The 18,318-nt window shown below is 41.9% G+C and overlaps 1 protein-coding gene across 1 annotated transcript; it reads right to left on the minus strand.

Annotated features, from left to right (window-relative positions):
• Positions 1-1,381: 1,381 nt before the first annotated feature.
• Positions 1,382-17,866, minus strand: LOC139666912 (protein shortage in chiasmata 1 ortholog). Its single transcript, XM_071546251.1, has 28 exons — positions 17,844-17,866; positions 15,864-15,939; positions 15,625-15,754; positions 14,934-15,024; positions 14,622-14,815; positions 14,296-14,458; positions 13,595-13,700; positions 13,369-13,510; positions 13,156-13,266; positions 12,719-12,848; positions 12,233-12,327; positions 11,619-11,864; positions 10,851-11,348; positions 9,740-9,949; positions 9,272-9,466; positions 9,076-9,168; positions 8,757-8,938; positions 8,317-8,386; positions 7,585-7,654; positions 6,856-7,031; positions 6,658-6,763; positions 6,198-6,309; positions 5,516-5,637; positions 5,241-5,328; positions 3,779-3,910; positions 3,168-3,317; positions 1,586-2,390; positions 1,382-1,467 (listed from the first exon to the last, which is right to left on the minus strand). Exons 1-28 carry the CDS (start codon positions 17,864-17,866, stop codon positions 1,382-1,384), a joined length of 4,602 nt encoding a protein of 1,533 aa, XP_071402352.1.
• Between the last annotated feature and the right edge of the window lie 452 nt (positions 17,867-18,318).

Here is an 18,318-nt window from a genome sequence, read left to right on the forward strand (position 1 = left end):
TAACTGCTGCCTGCGATTAAAGATAACAGCAGTCTGACCTTTAGAGCAGTAGCCAGAGTCGGATCCAGCTCTAAAGGATGGCTTTGGTTTAAACAGCCTGTTAATTCCCACAATATGTCTCCCGTCCTATTCAGTCCAGGGGCAAAGCATGGTAGGGGGCAATTACCGCACCATTACTCCACTGTTTACCTAGCTTCCATGTGGGGACTCCTTTAACCATCTTGCACAAGGCTTTTGTTCCTGTGCCATTTAAAAACAAACGGTTTCGGCCGTCTTTTTGTTTGGCCTGTGCTTGTTAGAAGGCGGTAAGGCCAGAGAGAAAGAGAGAGAGTAGATGCGGTGTAAAAAAGGCTAGGGGGTTATTGATGGTGGCGAGCCAGCATCGGATACGGATGGCCAGAGGAGGGGAGGCAGGGAGGCTCGGAGTCGATGTCCCCGGGGCCGTCTTTGTCTGGGGATCATTCCTGAGGGAGCTGGCTTCACTCTGCTGGCTCGTGAAGATAAGCACTCTCTCCACATGCTGAGAGACGCCGATAAGGGGATTGCTTCACTAAATGAAAAAAAAAAAAAAAAACCCTACCATTTGAGCTGCTAAAATAAGAGAGACTTTATCAGTTTAGCTGGGAAAGACCCCCCGCTCCCCCAACCCCAACTCACAATTAGAATTTGTTTTTCAATATTGAGCATGCTCTTTATGGAAAAAAAAAATGCACACACAGTAGTAATCTATCTCGATGTTTAATCTAACCTTGTTTGGAAAACATCTAATTTGGTTATAATTTATGTTAATACTAAATTATAATGGGATTTCAAATATATAATACGCATAATGCATGTAATAGTCCATATAATAAAGAAATTTTCTTTTTGAATATATACTCCAAACTGATAAATCTGGTTTGATATGCTGTGAATTAAATTAGTGCTCATTCAAAATGCTAAAGATTTACTTGGTGTTGTAAAATGCAGCAGCAATGCAGCATTTGCCTTCTGATTGTTGGTCAACAACTACCGCGCTTCATCACAATTTAGGTTTTGTTGCAGCATCCACCTGCTGCAGCCAGGCTGCAGAGAAAAATCACAGGACTGAACAAAAGCTCTGCTGACCATTACAACTAGAATTAATTTGTCGAAAATGTTGTCAGTTAATTCGAAGCATTCATAGACAAATTCAAAATTTAGTTTGGTATTGACACTTTTTGGAGTTAATTTACAGTTTCATTTAAATTTCAAACCAGGCTCACATTTGTGTTTAAGGTAAGCAAAAGAAAAGCATCACTTAACTTCATCTCAGGAAAAACTTGGACTTAAAATGTAGAATTATTTAATTTGATAATTTAAATTCAACTCATTTAAGGCCACCGGAACATGGCAGTCCTGCCTAGAAAAACCGAAGCCTCGTCTGTCCATCGCTTCGGCCAGGCACCCTCTCATAGCTCAGCTTCCCCTTCTTCAATGGTGTCAGCACTGAAAAAAACACGAGCAAATATATATATCAATTAATCAGCAGAAAATACATTTACTTCTTCTACACATAGAGCAAAAACAGACACTTTGACGACACTTTAACTCGGCTCTTATTCACCTGTGCCAACCAAGCCTGCGCTGTCTCCGCTCCTCTTCCTCTCTTGTCCCATCCAGCATTTGGAGCCGTAGTTAGGGGAAATTCTTGTCGTCCCTGTGCTACTGGAGGGACTGTCACTGCCACTGTGACCTCCGACCCACGGTGCGACTCCTGTAGGGGAGCTCAGGCCATAGGCAGTGTAGCAGCTATCTGGGAGCTGGAGGTCACTATAGGCTGCAGTGTAGGAGAACATCTGACCGTCGTCGGAGTAGGCCGGCTGCTGCAGGCTGGCACTGAAACTGAATGGGGACTCCATTTCGAAAGGATTGTCAGCGGCCGTGTGTAGGCGCTCGGCGTAGGCGTCGCGGTTTCTCGGAGCCCTCTGCAGCCACTCGTCGCTTCCTCGTTCTGTAACTCTTCCCACTGCTCTCCCTCTTCTGCTCCAGCTAGCGGACTTCACCTCCTTCCGCTCGCCCTCCTCCTCCTCGTCTTTCCATGGATCACCGTTGGTCCAGCTCTTCTGGTGATGGGTGTCAAAGGAGCAACTCAGGTCAACTTGGAAATCTGCACCGCCATCCTGCGTGGCCGTGCCCGGGCCTTGCTCACAGAAGCTGCCTGCTACACTCTCAGCCCCAGACAGGAAGTCGGCGCTGTGGTTGGTACCGAATGGTTCTGGTTGGAGGGTAGATTGTGCGTGCTGGAGGTCTCTACGGCTGGTCCAGGGACTGTCTGATGGACAGTGGTCTTTCCCGGGGAATGCTGCCTCTGGCTCAGGCTGGCTGCGGTCTGTGGTCAGTTTGTACAGGGAGGTGGTGTCACTGAAGAGCTGAAACCCGGAAGGGGAAAGAGGTTGTTAAATGCTGCACTGCCCATGAAAAGATCTACACATTGTGGATACAAAGTCATGTAGACATTTGGCGATTGTGGTTCATGGTAAAGTTTCACATCAAATATAATTGTGACACACTAGTAGGATAATTTTTGGGAACTGTGACAATGTTATGTAATTTTTTTTTCATATCACCCAAAATCATATTAAATCATAAACACTACTTTGTTTCATGTTAAATGTAAAAATTTTAAACACACCGCGGTTAGGAGCAGGCTACTACATGCATTGCAATTTCACCAGGTTCTTAGACTTTTCAAGAACCATTTGGACATTAAAAAAAATAATTATCCAGGAATTATCCTTAAAGCACTCAACATTAGACAATGGTTCTCAACCAAATCTTTTTCTGCCTGTGACCCCTAAAAATGAAGCAATGCCTTCTTATGATACCCTGTTGCAAGATACTCAGAATGACCTTTGGTACCAAATGAACTGTATTTTCTGTTTTAAGGGTATTTTGTTTGATTAATTATTGGAAGAATGCTAGAGGCCGAAAACATTATCTCAAAAGGAAATGGGGATTTAAGATTAAAAACATCATAAGGTTGAATAGATTTGTCTATTAGAAATATATTTATTCCAAAATCCATAAAACATCTTGCAACCCTCTGGGGAGGTTTCAACCCCCAGGTAGAGAACCACTGACATCTGCAATACTGGACATGGCTATACGAGATGGCAGTGTGTGTGTGGTTATGTATCCCGGCTCACCTTGAGGACTTTATGTGGCACCTCAGGTAGCAGCTCCTTCAGCTGGGACAACGAGGCCCCTAGGAGCCACTGGATGGACGGGACCCTGCTCAGCATCAGCTGACTGACCAGGGGGTTCATGCATGGGAACTGCAACAGACACTTTTCTTCCTAGTAGGGAGAGGGAAAGAAATATATATACACACACACAGCAGCACACAAACATGTATCCAGAGACTTTATATTCATAGGACATGAGAAAAAAAAATCACATGCATCACTCTTTGGTGAAAAAAATGTGTTATGGTGTTATATGTTAGCGCCCTTGAATTAAAAGCTAAAGTGACAGCCATTGCAGACACCTTTCTTTATGCATTTACCCTGCATCCATACTGCAGTCACTTCCTTCTGGAGTGTTATACAATAAAACCAAAGAAAAACTCTAATGCCTCTCAACCAACTAATTACTAGACAAATCCTTGAAACTTCCGATGGCTAAAAACAGAGAAAAACTTGATTTTTTTATTCCAAAATTTTCCCGGGGATGATTACGCATCCATGCAGTAAAATGTGGGTCTTTTCTCCAATGACTCCCTCTGTGAATGTCTTTGTTTTTGTGATGTGGTGTTCACCTCTGAGGGCATCACAGCCAGCCAGTGTCTGTCCAGGTAGCGGAGAGGATCCCTGTCACTGGCCGCCAGACTGTGGAAGCAGATCTGGCTGATCCACTTGGCTATTTCCAGCACCTCCGACACTATCAGCACCTGACAGAGAGGGCAGGAAACTCAACAATAATATACAACAAATTGTAACTGTTGGCTATGGTGTATCAAAATATTCATAATACAACACAGGGGAGGAAACTAATGTTACTGAATCAGCCACAGTGGTTGCATGGTGTCCTAGTAGTTAGAATACAACTGCAACTGAAAGGTCACAGGTTCGATCCTCATAACAGCCAATGCCCCTAATTTTTATTTATTTTATTTATTTATTAGTTTATTTGTCAGGGACAATGCAAAACAAACATTGTAACAGGTTATAATAACATGATACAGATGAGCTGCATATGGGATTTCTAGCCAAGGCTAATTTACGACCCCTGTCCCTGGTTAGGCTTTTCTACTTAAAAAATGGTCATAACATATCATCATTACCAAAAGTACATTAGTTAATTGAGCAGATAATAAGTAGTGACATTCTCATACGTGTGACATGATCATACAGAAGTTACAATATTTACATAAAATTACAGTCATTTTACATGTGTTGCGTATGTGTATGTGTGCACATGTGTATGTGTGTATCCCTACTTCATGGCAATTTACAGTATGTGTATGTGCATAATGTTTGTAGATTTGTATGTCCGTGTGCATGCAAGTGTGTATGTATGTTTGTCTATGTGTGTCTGTTCCTCTATCCATGTGTCCATGTCCATGTGCATGTGTCCGTGCACAAGTGCATGATCAATGATCAATGATCGCAGGTTTGGTTTTGTTTCAGCCAGTCTTTCACCTTTTCATTGAACGTTTTCAGATCAGTTTGTGTTTTTATTTCTGTTGGTAGGGCATTCCAAAAATGTATCCCTTTTACTGAAAAAGATGACTGACCGAAAGTAGTTTTGCGCTGTGCCACCCTGCAGTTGCCATTTGCTGATCCCCTAGTGGCGATTCTATTGGTGTTTGTTTTTATGACATATGGACAAAGTACAGCAGGGGTGAGATTGTTCACACATGACAGCCATGTGTCCTGTTGAAGTGTCCTTGAGCAAGGCACTGCACCCCCTACCTACCCACTGACTCTACATCCCTCTGTAAGAGTATCAGCCTTAAATGTAAATGGCTGGTTCATCCAAATAGTAACAAGTCTCTTCAACTATTTTACCAGCAACTACATTTTTAGAATTGTATAGGACCTCCAAATTATACAGTATGATAGAAGGAATAGACAGACTTAACAACCAGCCATAGCTGAAATTTACCAGCATGTGGCTGGTGATAATTTCCCACCCTGTTGAGATCATATGACAGCGTATGACAGCGAGGACACACAGGGAAAAAATGGCAACAGTTCAGACTATTTAATGTGTTGTACCTTGACGTCTAGATCCTCTGACTTCATGCCGAACAGCACCAGAGATGAGTATACCAACACCAGGTTGCTGAAGGCTTCGCTGGAAAAGCTGCCATTGCACAGACACAAACAGTGATGGTGAGCCTTTGTGCGTGTGTTAGAGTGAAAGAGTGTGAGTGAGTGTGTGTAGAGATCTAGAAATTTAAGCCTATTGTTACTTCAATTTTAATTCGCTCTGGATAAGTGTCAGCTTAAATGCCTAAAATCTGTGTGTGTGTGTGTGTGTGGACACTGACCCCCCTCTCTGGTTGTCTGGGCAGTGCAGGATGAGCCAGCAGCAGCTGTACTGCAGAGACAGAGCGGTCAGTCTCATCGCCACTCCCTCACAGGCCCGCTCCCTTGACAGCTCCTCCTGCTTCTAGACACACACACACACACACACACACACACACTTAATGGCAACACATCAAGAACAGGTCTGTTGCCTGTCAGGATGGAGATTTTGGTCTTCAGAATTTCTGTGCAATGACAAAGAAGCTCAGTAGAGGGAGACAAAGAGAATGAGGAAACCCAACGTCAAAGCAGGCAGATTTGTGTGTCTGTGTGTGTGTGTGTGTGTGTGTGAGAGAGAGAGGTCACAGATCTAGGCACCTGTCAGGATTAAAATAAACAAATATTACAATCTACTGTTAGAGTGGCCTGCACCTTTTTTTTCCTAAACATATATTTATCCATGGAAAGTCACTCTCTTTCAGCATCACTCTGCTTCACACTCACACAGTTGCGGCCTTTCGAACCTGGAAGTTTCACAGTACAACTACAGTCAGCAGCTGCACTGGAGATAAAGTGCCGTGTTCAAAGGCACTTCAGCAGTAGTTATTTTGGGAGCTTAGATCATTTGGGATTCCAACTGATGATTTGCTTCAGTTGCAAGCCGCTTGTCTAACCTTCTCGGCTGCAGTATCTCCGCCACAGTACCTGAATGATGATAGCGGTGCTCTCGTCCACTGTGATCACAGCATAGTGATGGGTCCCGCCTAGCATCTGCAAGGACGGACAGTGGCTCCTCTCCAACACGGTAATATTAAACCTACAGCACAACACACAAAAACACACACCACTATATGGCATCTAACTCGCAGCTTATCATCACTGGTAAATATGGTAAAAACAAATTATATAAAAGCCTGTCTGTAAAATGTCTTTTGTGAAGGGATTTCATTGCAATCTATGATGTGCTGCCTTCACCCCAAAATCTCAACCAGTGGCTAAATGAAGAGCCCACATGTCCTCTGTGTTCAGAAACAGCAACACTTAAACCCTATGTAGGCTACTTTTAGCCTAGAAGTCTATAACCATTTAGACGGCTTTTAAATGGCTAATCAAATTAAAACTGCTCAGTGGGATTAGACTTGACTGAATGAAAAGGAAGGCTTACGTTGACTCCAGCATCTGTAGCAGCAACGGACAGTTGAGAAGCCCCTCAGTCACAAACAACACATAGGGCACGTTGTCCTCTAGGCACCAAGAGGCTGTATCACTCTCTTTTGGAGGAGCACACACACACAAAACATCACTTTACTCTTCCTAACAAACTTGCAATAGTGTGAAATAAGTATATCCTCTGATAACTGACCGGCGTTGGGGAGGACGGTGTGGAAGGTGAGGTGGCTGATGCTCCTCTCTGTGCAGACGGCGGCCCAAGGAGATTGGCCTGAATGGTCGTACTCCACCACCAGGGAGAAACACTGCCAGGGGAAGTCTGCGCCTATATGCTGGCCACACACCACCACACACACACTGTCACGCACGCTGGTGAAAGAGGAGAGATGGAAGGCTTTCTCAAAGTGACAAAGTGAATATTTTGCTACAGCATGGCCAAACAATTACCATTTGTTGAAATAGGAATGTGCTCCAAGGCACTCTTCAACTTCTTCATGCAGTGTGGTATGATACTCCCATGGCCGAAACGTGTTGGAGTTGGGATTTGCTGTTGATGTGTTATTTTGAACCGTAGCCATAGAATAAAGGCTTTTTAAATTTTGGTTGAAGAATGCCTTGGAATTCCTCCCTTTTTCAGTAAGCAACAACCCCAAACCAAAGAGCACCGTACCCACATACCAAAACCAAGTAGAAGCATTGTCTATCTTTTATTTGAATTATCATTTGTTGCACTCATAAAATCAAAGCCAAGTTGGAAATTAACACCGGACTAGTGTCTCCTGACAACAATCTGAATGAGATTTAAGAGGAATATGCTGAACTGTGAGCATAAATGAGTGCTGCTTACAATTCAATTTGTAATGAATACAGAAGATTTGCAAACAACTGTACATTTTCCATGATGCAGACACTACAAACCCACCTGTTGACCACTCTGGCACCAAACAATTTGGTCTTGTCCTCTTCGGGACACACCGCAGTTACAGCTGCACCTGAGATGACAAACAAAACTTAAAGATATTTAACTGCAAACTAGATTACAGAAGCTGCTTTGGCTCGTGACGGGTTATTGTGATGCCTGTGGTAACACGATTTGTGTCCTAAAATCACAAATGATAATGCAAGCTGTGAAATAATAGTCTACTGGATTCTTTAGTCTAGATTTAAGCATGCATATTAAACTGCACTAGGCAAGATCTTTATGGAAAAACGTGTCTTATCAGCCTATATCACAAAGTGGGGCTGCAATGGAGAAGTTTTTAAACATGAGCGTGCTGTGTGCAGTTTACTGATGTCAGGTTACATCATTTCTGGGTATTGAAGTTCAAATTTTTTAAATAGTTACCTCTTGCTGCCATTTGGAGCCGCCAGTGTGCAAAGTTACCCAGTGTATTGTAGCTTTAAACCTCACTAAAGTAACCAAAGTGATACTTGCTGACATCATTAGTAGTTTATTGATGGTTATTTTCAATGCTGCTCCACAAGACAAAAAAAATTGATGCCCTATGCCCTTTGTCTGTCTTGGATAACAGGACTCACATACATACACACACACACAAACACACAATCAGATCAAATGAGGTCATTATGTCAGTACATGCAGTTCAACTGGTGTCGATAAGATGTTGGTTGAAAGAGATGAAGAGTTCCTTACCAGTCACTTGGCTCAGGCCTTTGGTGAGCGTGGTTCTGGAATCGTCAGAGTCCACTGTTATGACTAGAACCTGCAACAAAACACATCAACCAGGATCACAGTGGGTTTTTCAAGAATGAATAGGAAAAATATCATGGACACAGGTAGAACTGTGTGATTGTGGATAAAATGATAATCCCACAATTTTCTGATGTGATCATGATTATCAGTCATGATTATCTGTCTTAATGATCTTGAACAAAATTATTTTACTGCACTTTTTGCATCTTACATCAACATTCTTGACTATTTTCAACTACAGCACACATTTTATATGAAATGAAACAAGATAGGATGTTTCAATATCGCCAAATTATTTAAGTTGTGATTATATGATTATACACAATTAATTGTACAGCCCAAGAACTGGACATAGTTTTGCTCTTGATGTGAACACTGACTTTGTCCATGGTGTTGTGTCCCTTCCTGCCGTGTAGCCATGCAGCCAGCTGGTCCTGCAGCTCCAGCAGTTTGAGGTTGGCCTCCTGGTTCCTGTGACCGAGGAAGAGGAGGATCCGTAGCCTCCTCACCAGCTGCTCCAGACTCTGACCTGCACACGCCTCCGCTGCCCTGGCCAGGTACTCTTGTTGCAAGACCAGACATAAAGAGAAGAAAAGGTTGTAAATATCACAATGCTTATGTTAAATGAAAAACATGAAAATCCTTAAAACTGGAGTCAATGTTTTGACCTGTCAGCAATGGTTGCACATTGTTACTGACCCACAGCGGTGCTGAGGTTGCACTTCAGGAGCAGATCCCTGACTGTCACCAGCACATGGATCAGGGCAACCTGGTTGAAAAGTAGTTCCTGATCTGCAATGCAACAACAGGACAGCAGTGGGATTTTACACGCTTCGAACATGGATTTACTGGATTAATAGCTGCATACTAAACAATTCCATGCTCTAAATAAAACCTCTGACTAGCTCCTCGCTGTGTCCCTGTGTCCTGCAGAGCTGCTTCTCCTGCTGCTTGAGGAGGAAGTGGGTTTGGTCTGGGGCCAGGCTGCTGAAGTCTCCCCAGGCCGGAGAGCTGAGGCCCAGCTCCCTGGCTCTGCACAGACGGGGCTGAGCAAAGGCCAGCAGCTCACAGTAGGCACGCCACTGGCTCTCTGCAAGGGAGCGGGAGAACATGGGGGTAACAAATACAAACTTCCAACAGCATCTGAAGTTCAGCCAGACACTTGCGTCAAAGGAGTTTGCACCATTTATTTCAACAAATGGTTATATGGTTGTATTTCTGCGTGGTGCACAATAAACCCCCAAAGGCATAGTAGATATAAAGTATATGCTCCATTTATACCTGCTTTTGCCAACAAAGATAATGTATTGCACTCTCATTTGGCAGTTGTAGGTGAAGCGATAGTGCTGGGAATGTGTCGTACCTGTAGCCTGGACCTGTACAACTTTGCTGCCCGGCCTGTCCTGAGGCACAGGTTGACAGACAGTCTGACTGATTGGCTGACTGCCTGGTTTCTGCTCTCTGGTAGCATTTCCTGCGACAGTGCCACTCATATATGTAGGCCCCCTGTCTAGCTCTTGTTCTGGAGTAGGCTGCAGATCAGGCTGTGGCATTTCTTGTTTCACCTTTGGTACTAACAAACACAGGGTGAGGTTACAGATATGTGACAGTGCAAGTTTTTAAACCTTTAGACCAGTGTAAAGTAATTAAGTTAAGTAAGTAAGTGAAGTAAGAGTCAGCTGGTACTGATCAGCTGATGTACAATCACAAACAGGTTTGAATTTGATTTCACTTTGACCGTGGAATTTTATTGTTAAAATTCAGACATAAAGCCAAGTCTTGATTGATCAGGGGAATGTTGCATTAATGTGTGTTGGCCAGACACAACACACACGCAAACTAATGAATTATTCACATTTCTAAAACGAGGCAATGATATCTCAATTAAATAATCTAATGGTTCAAAATTGGCCACTAGATTATAACTCCTTAGTTTTTGCTGGTGTGCTGCCATCTTGGACCATACCAGTTGAGCCGGGATTGACTACTGTGTTAATACAAAATCCTAAGTGGTGGAGCGAACTGTAGGCTGACGCTAGAGTTACCTTATACCTACTTACCCAACTGGCTGGACTAACAATGTCTAATGACTACCACTGACCTGTTAATGAACCATGAGTGTGTGGTTAACACGCATTTGTTTTGTCTTTCTTTTTTTTTTTTCTATCTTGTTTTATTCTTTTATATCTTTTTAACTTGTGTATTATCTTAACCTGACCTTCTTCTGATTGAGTGTGCTGCTAAGACCCTTGTTGGTGATGATGCACTTTAATAATTTGATGGAGCTGACTACAGGCTCTTGAGTTGCATACTAAAAATGCCAATGTTGTGGCAGGAAAACTGCCACAATGGAATGGCTGCAAGAACTGGGAAATGAAAACTGGCTTCGGGCTGCTTTTAAGGATCGACCAACAAAGGCTAAATCCATTCAGTCATTCCAACCAAATCAGCCACACAGCAACCCCATAGTCTACCTGGAGTGCTGGCACAGTTCTGAGGTAATCCGGGGACAGAGGCTCTCAGCTGGGACCTCAGCATCATGAAGGTGGACAGAGGGTCCAGGTCCTTCTGTGGTGGATGTCTGGCTGCTGGGAGACTCATGTGATTGTCTCTCACACCGAGTCTGGGAAGGATGCCGTGTTTGGGACCCGAGGAAATCTGCTCTGGTCGGCTCTCACCTTCGTCTCTGATGTCCACCTTAAGAGTGGAGGAGATTGTTGCACATACTGAAAATATCTTTCCAGTGCTGTCTTCTAGAGTATTGGTGGTTCCAGTGCTTTCTTTCTCATTATTTGTGGTGATGGTGAGCGCCGAGAAGGTGCTCCCACGAGTATCGTATTTTTTGTGAGGGGAAGCACTTGTAGCAGCTTCAGCAGAAGAAACAGCACTTGCAGATTTCTCCAGGTGAGATGATGGAGTTGGATGTAAGGGATTCTTCAGGATGGATCTGAGTCCGACTCCACTGACTGGAACTGCAGGCGATGGGGACAAAGGCATGGAAGTGTATGTAAGAAATTTGCTGCAATGATCCCGAATTCAACTTAAAACACAAGACTTTTATGGTCCTAAACGGGAAGTCTGGTGAGGCATAAAACAACATAAAAATAGGCAATACACGTTCACTATAAATATAATATGCTTTCATGAAAATGACATTCAGATCATAGAGACAACGTACAGCCATCCTCTTCATATACTCTAAGAAACCTGAAGAGAAAAAATACTGAATCGACTCAACTCACATTCTATGGAGTGGGGGGACAGTGTTGTGAAGTCTTCCACCTTATCCACCTTGGCAGCACGAAACTTTGAGCTCATGCTCTCTGTGAACTCATGGGAGCGAGACAGATAAACCTGTGGCACTCCTGTCCCTGTCTGGGACTGAAGTTTGTCACCGACACTGACAAAACCGTCTTTATTTATCTTAAGTAATTTCAGGGCTTCAGGCAGAGGCTGGAACTCGACAGCTGCTTCACATACTTCAGGCTCTGATGGAAAATAGAGCAGTTTGGATTTTTAATGTCCTGTGTAGCTCAATGGGTAATGTACAGAGGTTCAGTACAATATGTTTGATTTGGTGGTCCTGTGTAGCTCAGTGGTTAGAGCATGACACCAAAACTGCCATGGTTCATTTCCCACTGAGGCACCCAGGCTAAAAATGTTAAAATTTGCAATCAAGTGTTCAACAAATACTGCTTGCTGATAAATAAACAACGCATTAGAAATTAAACTGACCAGGAACATGCTAAACAATGAGCTTATATGGGCGTTGTTTGCAATATAATTAGCAATTAATGCAATTAATGACTACAATTACTGCATTTATACAAACTCTACACCTAAATTTTGCTATTACCTGCCAACAGAAAGCCCATCACAAAGGTTGGGTGCTTCTCTGCCTTCCAAAGTGCCAGCTCCATCTGCTTTTGATCTCTCTCTGACACCAAATATCTACATAACAATCATTAGTATCACAAGAACTTGATTTCCTTCATGGTAGGAGCCTGTAATTTAGTTCATTTGCACAGTGATAAATATAGCAAGGATAATGGCTACCTCTCACTTCCCCAATGACTGTATTTTTCCATCAGAGCTATTTAAATGTATTTTATTTCCCTTGTCATTTTATGCATTTTGAGATTCTACCATTTTCCACCTTGTTGCGTTTTGTTTTCGTATCAGTTCTGCTTTCCAATTCAGTTGTGTTTGCTTTTCTTTGATTTGAGGTGAGATTTCTTTTGTATAAGCCTCTTGTTTTGTTTTCTCTTGTCACCAGGACAAATCTCACCATGATATCTAGTCTACCAGCAGTTTGACCATGTGGTGACCTGTTATTACTCACCGTCTGCAGAGCGGAGACAGCTGTTCCTCTTGGAGCTCAGAAATGGACAGACAGAGAAGGGTTAGACTGGCCTTGGAAGTGGACGACAGAGTGATGTCCAGCTCCATTTCAGTAGGAAGCACCATGCGTCCTTAGAGAGAAATTTAGTTCAAGCATAGCTGAGACCATGGAGAGGAAACTACCTCCAGCCACCAGCCAGATCATTGTAAATTTGTCTACTCTACCAGCCACTCTGGAAGACAACCATGCATGGTTTGGAGGTCCTATTTTATTTTAAAAATCTAGTTGGCTGGTAAAATAGTGAAAGTGACTGGTGAATTTTGAGATGAACCAGCCTGTGGTCTGTAGGCCTGTAGATCCTGGCTGAAGCATCAACTCTATATTCACTGAATAACACAACTGAGAAATTATATTAAGTGATGTTGACTGACTTGTACCTGCTGACTGGGAGTCTATTAGGCCTCCATTCATCTTGCAGTCAGCGGTGGGCTCCTGTGTTAGGTTAAACTGGGAAATGTCCACTGCTAATAATGCAGCTGAATGGGAAGCTGAAACAAAAACAGGACTGTCCGTTTGCTTTTCTATGTTGTACAGCTCTTTCCTATTTGCCATTTGCTCTTAAAAACATCCATCCCTTCCATCCCTCTCACCTTTATGAAGCACATCCAGGATTGGAAGTTGTTCCTCCATCACTTCAGGAGCAACACTCATAACACCCCAAATGCTTGGAAAGAGGGTGCAGATTTCTCGGTTCAGTGTGAAGGTGTCCAGTTCAATAGGTAACAGTAGAGACTACAGAGGAAACAATCAGTGTTAAGTGAAAGTCATTTCATACATAACCAAATCATTTGGTCTCTATCTATCTGTCTTGATTACCTCTTCGTTTATCAGTGTCTCTTCGCCAAACTCCTCATAAATATTTGAACAGGTCTGGATGTCACTGGTCTGTACATCAGGAGGTGTTTCATAAGACGCACAGTGCCTGAAAGGTTGTAATCTGTTAGGTTGTGACATTATGATGAACCTAAACTAGGAAATGAATGGGGAAATCAGGGCAGTAAAGTAACTTTTTTGTCCACCTGCCACAGTAGCCGGTGAATACCAAAATGCACCAGCCAACTTGACTATTTCACCAGCAAACTATGATTTTAAGAATACAAAAGGAAAGTGGATGATGAGACAAACTTGGCAACATTTACCATCGTTTGACTGCTGTCTGGTGGTAATTTCCCACTCAAGCAGTAATATAATGTACACACAAATGGTAACTGTTGGCCGTGTTGTACCAAAATATTCATTATTCCATACTGAAGAAAGTACTGCAGCTGCTGCATCTCTCTCTCTATTTTAACAGCCAACTACAATAAGATGAATGGGACTTCTGAGCGATGGCTGGCTACCTGCCAAAGTGGCTGGGAGAGTCAACAAACTTAGCAGCCAGTCAGAGTTTACCTGCATTTCACTGCTGTGGCTGGTGTTAACTTTGCACCACAGGGACAATATTGCAAGCCAGCAAGAATTAAGATTAGACTTTTGGTCAAAGTTTTTCAAAATAAAATGCTATAGCAAAGTTTCACCTGAATATGGAGTCCTCAGACAGAGTGTCTCCTGTGGAGCTGAGCAGAGGGTCGGCCACAGGCAGGTTCCTCAGCCTGGACAGCTTGGCTTTCAATGTGGGCAAATGTCTCTTAAACTGTGGCAGGTGATCAACAAGCATAACCTCTTCTGGCAGCCACAGATCTTTGAAAGATTTAATCAATCCTCAACATGTTTCCAATAAAGCATTTCCACAGTATGGTCTGTCTATTCTAAACTATCATGCATCCAATATATGTGGGAATGCTCAAATAACTGAAATAAGGCAATTCTATAAGGACTGAAGCATATCACTTCTATAACTTACCCATGTTCTTATTAATGGAGTACATCTGGTCTGTTGTGCACTTGCAAAAGGATTCCTGACATGGACCATTGACCTTGGACTTCTTTAAGAGGGAAAAGGCATCATCCAGGTCTAGATCCTCTTGAGAGTTAGGATTTGAACTGGGTATCACCTCTTCTAGATCCCCTTTCACCTGGTTCACAGTGACACCCAACCTGGAACATACAAAAACTTTTAATCAAAACAACTGGGCTTGAACTAGCAATTTAACCTAATGGAAGGAAAGGGTGCACAGTAAGGCAATTTATAACTTCTGTTTGAAAGTGCCAGTACCTTTCTAGTGAATTAATTGGCTGTCCCTTCCCTCCTAGATCGTCTAGCACAGATCCACCGACAAAGAGTTTGCAGGTGGAGATCACCTTTCCTGTCGAGTGCATCAGGTATACCGTTACAATGGTGTTACAATGTATTAATACAAATCCTTCAGTCAGGAATCAGTCATATCATGTGAGTTACATGCAGTTATGCGGTGAAACAGTTTGTCTGTGAGCTTCGCTGAGTTCAACCAAAGCAACTGGAGAAAACTGGTGTTGGTTGTTGGGAGCAGCAGCAAGGAAGCAGCAAACCACAAACTAATAAGCATCACATGATAAATGGCCTCATATAGACTGCCATGTGTGTACAGTGCGATGTTATTGAAGCAGAATGACATAACAGAACTCGCTTCACCCATGTATTCTGCCCTTCAAAGCCAAAGAGCAGTGGCTGTCTGTTGTAAAATTGAGAAAAATTAATTCAAAGTTGATCTCCTTCCCTGACAAATAGTATTGTTAGTACAAAATGGACTGCCATATAATTTAATAGCATGTATGAGTATAGTTTTTGCTGAAATAGAATTTAAAACCTAGTCATGACTTTTGACCTAAAAACCCAAATCAAAATTAGTTACTGCTGTTTCTCTTTGTAGGACAGTATTGTATTAGACGCTGAGTATCTCTGAAGCTTGTGCAAGTAACCAGTGTACCTCTGATCCACGGCGTCCTGTAGGTGATCTCAGGCAGGTTACCGGTGTGGGGGTAAAGGTCACCGTTACCGGTGTGGTAAGGCATTGGCAGTGCCAACCAGTTCATTGTTACCTTTAGAGTAGTAGTGGTCTGAAATAAGGACAGAGAGGAAAACGGGGGAAGGGAGTATGAAAGAGGCATCAAGGCAGGACAGATCAAACAGAAATTCTGTAATAAAGTCTATAAGCTACAGACTCACCTCACATACATAGTTAAGAGCTTTATATTTGATTGCAGAGAAGATTTCACTTGACACAGAGCTGCCATTTTCAGACCTGGAGAGCAAGGCATAGTGGAGGATGACATGGGAAAGGACCAGGGATGTAGTGGTAAATAAAGAGGTATCCTTTGTTTTTCCTTATGACTTAACCTACAGCAGTTGGATGCTTACTATTATGTGCACTATTAATTTCATGTCACAAACAAAATATGTCAACTTAAAAAAGGTGGGTAAACTCTATTCTACAACTCAAATTCAGTTTAGGTGGATCTACCCTCCACTCACTACATCCCTAAAGAGGACTATAAGCTTCTCATAAACTTAATGTAATCATCACAGTACAAGACCAGGCAGGTCTTCTAGCTTGGTTGGCTAACTGTTAGCTAACGTTAGTTACAGAAGGCTAGCTAACTAGGTTAACAACTTCCAATTTAGCGTTATAACGTTCATATAACGTATCATTCCCCCCCCCAAAGATTTCCACCAATAAAATATTCTCATGTAGAGCTTCAACAGCACAAATTAAACAAATAAAACTTGAACAGATTTAACAATATGACACTTACATATTGGCATACGTTTTATTTAAAAGTGTTTTGACAGGCGAATGAGCTGTTTCGACTCGTGAGACTCGTGACAGGTAATATCAAAGATCGTCTAGGAATTAGAAAATGAAAGATGAATCACTCAGCAGTAAAAGTAAATAAATACAAATAAATAAATTAACCTGGTAAATTCAACTGTGGTGGCAGTAATAGTACAAATACCATGGTACAAAAAAATATGTAAAAAGGTACTTAATAGATCAAAGACATTAGCTGCTGTCTCTAAGAACTGGTATTGTCATAAAACTATGATTTCTATGATGAAGTTAAGTGGCATAATTACGGGTAAGAAAGTAATCAAAGATGAGCTAAAATTGTGGGTGTTATGACAAAAACGCATTAAAAAATGAATAAACCTTCATCTGAGTAAACCAGCTTAAACAATGATAATTGTGTTGTTGTGTGTTGTTGGTGTATGAAAGCAAGACAGCACAAGAATCCACATTATAGCTTTATAAAAAGGATCTTTTAGAAATGCCATTTTCCTGCTTTTCAGTGGGTTTCTTCTGCAGATGCTTGTTGTCTGTTTTACCACAAGGGGGCACTATTCTATAAAAATACAGAGTCACCAAAAGTTGACTAGTGAATCTGTACAGACACCATATAAAGGTCATTCTGTTTTGGTCCAGGTTTTTAGTTTCAAATTCTTAACATGTAATAATATAAGGAAACCAGACCAGTATCCAGAGTTTTAATAAGATAGCTTTAACTTCCTTCAACACAGGGAGTAATTCTATATCAAATTAGACATAAACTTGGATAAAAATGGGGTTTATATTGTATTGCAAAGATGGATGTTAAGTGAAAAAAAACAAAGTGTCTTTGCTGTTCTATTTCTGAAAGGTGGGTGGGGTCATTGCTGTTGTATACGTGTGTCTTAGACATACAGTCCGTTCTTTTTAACTATTATCTGAGTTTCTAAAAATATCACTGTGTATGTGCTTGTAAAGTGTATGCACGGCCTCAAGGCACAGTCTAGGCTATTAAACTCAAAAAGAATAGCAGTCACTGTTCAGCTGAAAATGCCTCAGGTTGGTGTATTTTTGATGCTGCCATTTAAAGAGGCTTCGACGTCATCAGTGATATCTGAGTCTGGGAATTTCTGTTTACTGGATCACAGTAAATCTTCTCACACTGGAGTGAGGACCTATAGCATGAATTCACACTGACATGAGACTGCACCTAACTAACTCCAATAAAAGCAGCATTTTCTCTCTCTCTCTCTCTATGGCAAGCACATACACAAACAAAGGCGCGCACACACACACACATGCACACATCCCACCTCCACCACATACCAGAGGTGGAAAGTAACAAAGTACATTTACTCAAGTGCTGTAGCCTACTTAAGTACAATTTTGAGTTGAGTATTTCCATTTTTACCGGCCTTTATACTTTTCCCTCACTACATTTCAGAGGAAAATATTGTACTCTTTACTCCACTACATTTATCTGACAGCTGTAGTTATTAGTTACTTTGCAGAATAATGTTTTCCATACAAAACATAAAATACCTGCATTGTTACAATTTAAAATCCCCAACAGTAGCCTATATAGAGCAGTTAGACGGACATTAAAATACTTCTTATGCATCAATAATTTAACACTCTGAAAGGGACCGTTCTTCAAAATGAGTACTTTTAATTTTGATACTTAGGTAGACCTACATTTTAATACTAATACTTCTGTACTTCTACTGAGGTAAACTTTTTAATGCAGGACTTTTACTTTTAATTAAGTATTTTTCCATTATGGTATTGCTACTTTTACTTAATGCACACACCCCTCTGTGAAACTTCTCACACTGGCAAACGCTTCAGTGATCAGGT

This window comes from Centroberyx affinis, unplaced genomic scaffold (genome assembly GCF_046629955.1).
Source record: "Centroberyx affinis isolate AG114_WGS23_722 - 3 ecotype Tasmania unplaced genomic scaffold, CSIRO-AGI_Caff_v1 ptg005195l_1, whole genome shotgun sequence".
NCBI lineage: Eukaryota > Metazoa > Chordata > Actinopteri > Beryciformes > Berycidae > Centroberyx > Centroberyx affinis.

Coding starts and splice junctions, on each gene's coding strand:
- LOC139666912 (XM_071546251.1), bottom strand. CDS start 17,866: ATGGAAATACTCAACTCAAAATT. Junction 14,816..14,933: donor CCAATTAATTCACTAGAAAG/GTACTGGCACTT, acceptor TGTATGTTCCAG/GTTGGGTGTCACTGTGAACC. Junction 9,950..10,850: donor GAACTGTGCCAGCACTCCAG/GTAGACTATGGG, acceptor TGTGTTTGTTAG/TACCAAAGGTGAAACAAGAA.